General features: G+C 39.1%; 1 protein-coding gene across 1 annotated transcript; it reads left to right on the plus strand.

Moving 5' to 3' along the window:
- Positions 1–941: 941 nt before the first annotated feature.
- LOC113237010 lies at positions 942–3,575 on the plus strand (the record flags this gene model as incomplete). The annotated part of the gene is made up of 3 exons (XM_026473251.1): positions 942–1,430; positions 2,076–2,314; positions 3,561–3,575. Coding segments are annotated over 3 exons (743 nt in total), but the record flags the coding sequence as incomplete, so codon positions are not given.
- Positions 3,576–7,036: the final 3,461 nt, after the last annotated feature.

Raw genomic sequence — 7,036 nt, forward strand, 5'->3', positions numbered from 1 at the left:
CCTATTGCAATAAAACGGCAATTTCATACTTTAACCCCTAATATTTTACTTAAATTAACGGTGATATCATTGATTAAATGATTTTGTTGAGAACGAAAATGAAAAATTAGTTCATTGTTGTTTTCATTGGCAGTTGAAAAACTACGATACACTACGCTATCTCCAGGAATGTTTTCTGAAGATAAATTGTGAAAACTCAAATGTTTACTATGAGGACATGCGGTGGGTTTTTCGAGACATTGAGGCTTGATCCAAATAAGGCACAGAATGCTAATTTAGAGTTGTTACTTTTTTCCAAATAACCTGAAGAAATAACACTTGGTATAATTATAACTAACTAGTGGAGTAATTTCACAAAAAATAATTGAATATCATAGTGGTGAAACATCTTGACATTCAATAAAATTTATTTACAACCTGAAGAAAATTCATGTTACCAGGAAAAGGCCAGTCTTTTTCTACACTTTCGTAATTTTCTACAAGTTTAATGTTAATATTATCAATGGCAGGTTTCAATGCCAGATAAACGAATCAATATCAGTAATGTTGTTCCCAAATGACACTTTGATCTGCAGTTCTCTTTAATAATCCTCCAACTCCTGGGCACTCTTGCCATGGCCACACTCGCAATAATCGCGAATGCCCCGGATGAAGTTGGAGGATTTTTAAAGACAACTACAGATCAATCAGTGTCGTTTGGGAATGACATTACTGACATTGATTCGATCATCTGGCATTAAAAGCTACCGGTAATAATATTCAAATTAAACGTGTACATTACGAAATTGTTCAAAAAGACTGGCTCATTCTTAGTATATGAAGCCTTTTCTTAGTAACATGAATTTTTTTCAGGTTATTTAGAGAAATGCAATAACTCTAAATTAGTACTCAGTGCCTTATCGACACCATCATCTGATGATGATGAGATGATGGTGTTACAGTACAACTACTCAAAGCAGGAGGAAATCCTGTGGAAAAAGTGCTTGTGAAACTTATCAACAAAATTCTTCTTGAAGCTCGAATACCAGAGCAATGGATGAATGCCATCGTCACCATCATCCACAAAAAAGGCGACATTGCAAAACTTAGCAATTATCGGCCGATTAGCTTGCTCTCTCAGATTTATAAACTTTTTACAAAGATTTTGACCATCTGGCTTAGCAGTGAACTTGACGAAGCGCAGCCTATTGAGCAGGCTGGCTTTCGGAGCGGCTTCTCAACCATCGACTATATCCACACGGTAAATCAGCTGATGGAGAATTGTCTCGAATTCAACCAGTCCCTTGTCATGGCCTTCGTCGATTATGACAAGGCCTTTGACAGTATCGAACATTGGGCCGTGTTCCACGCTCTTCATCGCTGCCATATCGATTCCCGCTACGTGGATGTGCCCCGGGAACTCTACAGTTCAGGTACCGTTCACTATGCAGGTACGAGTTCACGATTTAACCAATCCCGTTCCAATCGGACGAGGAGTGAGACAAAGAGATACCCCAAATAGATAGAGATTCCCCAAAATTATTTACAGCAGCACTTGATGATGTCGTAAAAACCCTTAAATGTGATAACCACGGCATTAACATCAATTTTTTTTTTTTATAAATAACGCACACACTCAACATAGCCCCGCACTAGGGAAACCCTGTGTCGCGGGTGCCATGGACACACACATAGACAACCACAAATTACATCCAAACTCACGAGAGAAATAATTGTAGGCCATACAACTATTTCTCCCGGCCCGGGAATCGGACCTGGGACCTCTGCGTGGCAGTCCGGCATGGTAACCGTTAGGCCACGGAGGCAGTTAAACACGTTGGTGTAACACCATTTGTCTTACCTAAGACTCGCGGACGATCTCGTGCTATTTGCAAGTTTTGACGATCTCCAAAGGATGCTGGAACAACTATATGATGCTTCTTTGAGAGTTGGCCTAAGGATGAATATGTCCAAGACGAAGATTATAGCGAATCTCTCCAGTTCCTCAAATACCATTGTCACGGTGGGAAATGACAGGATGGAGAGAGTCGATCAGTATATCGTCTATCTCGGACACGTTCTGTCCTTTGGCAAAGAGCATCAGCCTAAAGAGATCTCAAAAAGAATCCTGCTGGGATGGGCTGCGTTTAGCAAGTTAGGTGACATCCTTAAATCAGGTAAGGTTCCACAGTGTCTGAAGACCCGCTTGTTGAATCAATGTGTTCTGCCCACCATGACGTATGGTGACGAGACGTGGACGCTCACGCAGGAGACTGTATACAGGTTGAGAGTTGCACAGAGGGCCATGGAGCACGCTATGCTCGGCATCACCCTTGTAGACCGAGTTCCGAAGGTTGAGATCCGACGATGGACGAAAGTCCAGGATGCTGGAACTCGGATCATGGAACTCGAATGGGGCTGGGCGGGACACCTAGCTAGGCAAGGTGATGACAGGTGGAGCAAGACATCGACTGATTGGTGGCCGAGGAAGGGCAAAAGAAGCGTCGGGCGCCCTGTTGCAAGGTGGGTCGACGACATAGTACGCGTCGCGGGGCGTCAATTGATGCGGCTAGCACGGGACCATTATGGATGGCACAAACTTCGGGAGGCCTATACCCAGCAGTGGGTGAAATCAGGCTGTGAATGATGATGATGCCTTATCAAGCCTTAATGTCCGGACAAACCTACCGTATGTCCTCATGGTAATCATTTGGGTTTCTACAACTTATCTTTAGGAAACATTCGTAAGATGGCGTTGTGTATCATAGTTCTTCAACTGCCAATTACAGCAACAATGAACTCATTGCCTAAAATCCAGGGAAGTACTGCCACCTTACCTATTTCTGTCGCCAAGCAGTAATGTTAGCATAGTTAGGTTTGGAAGGGTAAGGGTGCTGGTGAAGTTACAGGCACATGGGACTTGCCAACTTACGTCTCAGGGTGACGGGCGCAGTGGCAGTGCTCCTCAGATCTTTGCTTATTTAAAGCTCTGAGTGGCACTGCTACTGTTATGGACAGGCGTGTAGCTTACCATCAGGCGCATGACTCGTTCGTCCCGTCACATGATATTAAAAATAAAAAGCAGAGGAAAGTTCCAACTGTGCGTCGTTTTAAAGTTAAAACTTTACCATGGTATAAATAAAATATATATGTTGTGGATATTTGATGAGAGTTTACTGGATACTGAATGAGGATTGACTGACTGACTCTGGTTGACTGAGTGAGGTTTACATTTTGTATGAGCTACTTATACTAATTTGGTACGTGTGTTCTATGCTGATGCACAAGGCATGATTGTAACTTTGCTTGTACCAAGACGTGCCTGAATGTCGGAAGAGGGTTAGACATTCTGGCACGTCTGTGGCTGGTACAGTACTCCCCCTCAAAAGGGAAAAAAAAATTATTAGCACAAGAACAACTTAACGTACCAAACGATATTACAAAAACTTAATAATTTATTTTTATTTATTTATTTATTTATTTATTTATTTAAATTCACCAACGCTTAATACATTCGGTTACAACAATGTTTTACACACATTCGATAGGGTGTTACAGTTAGAATGCTTAACCAATTACAGGTGAACATGCCATGATAAGAGTATGAAAGTTAAGACAATTACTGTTGTTTTTTTTTTTACTGTACTTATATTACATATGTTTATTGCATTAACAAATTAAGTTATAAAATAACAAATTAAATTATAAAATAAATATAATATACATTACAAATAATATTCACTTACAAATAATATTCACTTACTAAAACTGCAATATTGACTTCCTGAAGCGAGGCAATGAGACTGCGAAAATATCCATTTCAAGAGGTAGAGCATTGACGAGCCTGGCAAAACGAGCAAACGGAGAATTTGAACCGAGGATACTTTTGCGCAATGGGGGGTGAAAAAGATTTACGTGATACCTTGGTAGACGAGAGGGTATTTTAAACTGTATTTTAGAGAGAAGTTGCGGACTATTAATTTTATTGTTAATTAGCTTATATAAGAATACTAGATCAAGCATTTCACGGCGCAAAGATAAAGGAGATATTTTGAAAAACTTGAGACGGGTGTCGTATGAGACACTCTTTTTACCCAAACCTCGTAAATAACTAAGATGCCATAAGAACCTTTTCTGAATACGTTCTAACCTAAGAGAGTGAACCGCATAATGTGGCCTCCAAGCAATACTCCCATACTCTAAAATAGTCCTTACAAAACTATTGTATAATAAAATTCTAGTAGATGGCCTTCTAAAGACTTTGCCAATTCGTATTATAAATCCCAGCATCCTAGATGCTTTTTTTATAATTTGTTCCATGTGAGGCAAAAATAATATTAAACATGAAATAAACTTGTGTTATACATAGACGATTGAATAAGTTACAGATAAAATTATTTGCACTTGGATTTGACTTGAGCGACAATGGACGGTTTAATGGTGACGTTGGACGAAAAAATTTTTTGTTAGACTGGATACTTGTGACAATGTGCACAATTGACCTTCTTGGTTCGTTGGCTTTTTGTCGTTCCTGTCGATTTTTGATATCCGTGGATATCCTTAGTTTCTGCTGCTATTAAGGCGAGCATGTTTCTGCTGCTATTAAGGCGAGCATGTTTCTGCTGCTTTTAAGGCGAGCATGTTTCTGCTGCTATTAAGGCGAGCATGCGTCTGCGATGCGACAGTCCATGTAAAATGTCACCGTAATGTTTGATTTCTCATTGTGCCGTGAATGTCAAATATGTAAATGGTCGCTGTAAGTACGACGTGATTTCAAATTGCTTGTCTGTTTTAACGCTATTAGTTTACTGAATGAAGCACATTCCGTTGAGAGCTGCGTCAGCGGTATTCTTTGTTTATGTTGTAGCTCATAACTTTCCAGTGTCAAGGTCTCCAGTTGTAATACGATGTTGCTGTTCTAATCAGTTGTAGCGCTGCCATTGACCTCGGTACTTCCTTGTTTATATAATAAGTGGCGTTAAAGGCGTCTCTTTTGCGGGCGAGGTTGTGCGGCTGTAGGACGGAAGGCGCGCGGCGACCATGCTTCAGGTGCGATGGGCGCTTTCGGAGCAATGTTTTTAGACGTAAGTTTCGTGGCGGGCGCGTGTTACGTGGCTTTCGTGGCTTCATGGCGGCGTATATTTCTTGGTGTGCGAGGCTTCGAAATTTCTTCTAGGCGGGCTTACCGTTTTACCGGTTGGCTGAATGTTGATTTTCTGCTGTGTTTGTTGCCATGTCGGAGTCCACTATATGAGGCGGGCTGTGTTCTTCCAGACGCGTTGTTTACTTCCAGTTGCGGTGTGTTCTTCATCGTCGGTTTGTTCTTCATCGTCGGTTTGTGTTCGTCGTCGTCGAGTTGTTCTTCGTCGGGGTCACCACTTTACCATGTTGTTACATGGTATAAAATAAAATATATATGTTGTGGATATTTGATGAGAGTTTACTGGATACTGAATGAGGATTGACTGACTGACTCTGGTTGACTGAGTGAGGTTTACATTTTGTATGAGCTACTTATACTAATTTGGTACGTGTGTTCTATGCTGATGCACAAGGCATGATTGTAACTTTGCTTGTACCAAGACGTGCCTGAATGTCGGAAGAGGGTTAGACATTCTGGCACGTCTGTGGCTGGTACAGAGCAAACAAATTTTTATCACGATTAAATTAAATTTAAAGAAACAATTAAATTTACTTCATTTTCGTGGGTTTTATATACATATATCTCAACTTTGGTGGCAATATTCAATTCAGGTGCAACCGATAAGCGTTTTGGTGGCGTTTCTAAGTATTGGTGGCGAGAAAAATTTTTAATTGCTTATATCTCTAAAATTAAGGGAAATGGTTATGTCCCGGTCACGTCTATATAAATGAAATGTTTCATTTTATTGCAAATGAGTCTCGGATACTGGAAAATCTAAAAAACAATTGCGCCACCAAAATTTACAATAAAACTCATTTGTTGATATTCACCCAAATGAAGCTTTATCCATCCACAAAACTGATAATGCGACGTTTGGTGACAATTGAACCTGGCCCAAATACCATTTACAAAAAAGATAATCGTGGGCGCTGTGGTAGTGGATCGTCATGTACATATAGTATGCCACGTCGGCTTATGGTTTGCAATGCCAAGAATAGCTGCGGCTCGGTGACTGCAGATTCGCGGACCTTCAACAAAAAAATGCCAATTTCGTATTTCATTCTTAATTTACTATTCGATAGTAAATTTTTGAAACCTTGAATTTCCACTGTATATTTCTGTTACATCATGTGTAATTAATTATATTGTAAAATAAAACAACATAACATTCTATAGAAAATTGTATGAATTTATTGTTCGCATATCCAAGTAAAACGTTTCGTTCGAAATGAGTGATGGAACATATGCAGTATGTATGTACGTAGTTGTCTATTGTATGCGGCTTCACATGGGTACAGGCATGGTGTGCTAGTGTACTACATTTTTTCCATCCTCTAAGACTGCATACGCATACGCCGTTTGCGTTTTGCGCACCCGTACGCCGTTCTGCAACGTATTGATACGTAAAAATGATAACAATATAAAACTAAGGCAGCACTTCCAGGATGTTTAATGGAAGATAATATAACAACAAGTAACCTATTTTCACTTTGTATAACAACATTTGATATAATTTCTAAGGATATAATAACTCACTGTATATAATCAACAAATGGCATAATTTCAATGTGTATTAATATTATCAATATAACAAACATTAGATATAATGATTAAGTGACATAATGAACAAGTGGTATAAGTACTACCAGTATAATGTATTAAGTAATACGATACAATATTATGTTGATAAGATTTTTTTTATTTCATTAAATGTATAATCGCAAATTATAATTATTTAAGTGCTTTTTGTGTTATAAAATATATTTATTAAAACTTTAAGCAGAATATTTAATTGCATACACTATCCTAACCTAAACCCACAGGAGGAGGTCGAACCAACTAGCAAATGCAAACAAATTCGATTCTGGCACTTTGTCATATACTAACCTTTTTTTTTTTTTTTTTTTTTTTTTT

Source organism: Hyposmocoma kahamanoa, unplaced genomic scaffold (genome assembly GCF_003589595.1).
Source record: "Hyposmocoma kahamanoa isolate Upper Pololo Valley unplaced genomic scaffold, ASM358959v1 92642, whole genome shotgun sequence".
In the NCBI taxonomy this organism is placed as follows: Eukaryota; Metazoa; Arthropoda; class Insecta; order Lepidoptera; family Cosmopterigidae; genus Hyposmocoma; species Hyposmocoma kahamanoa.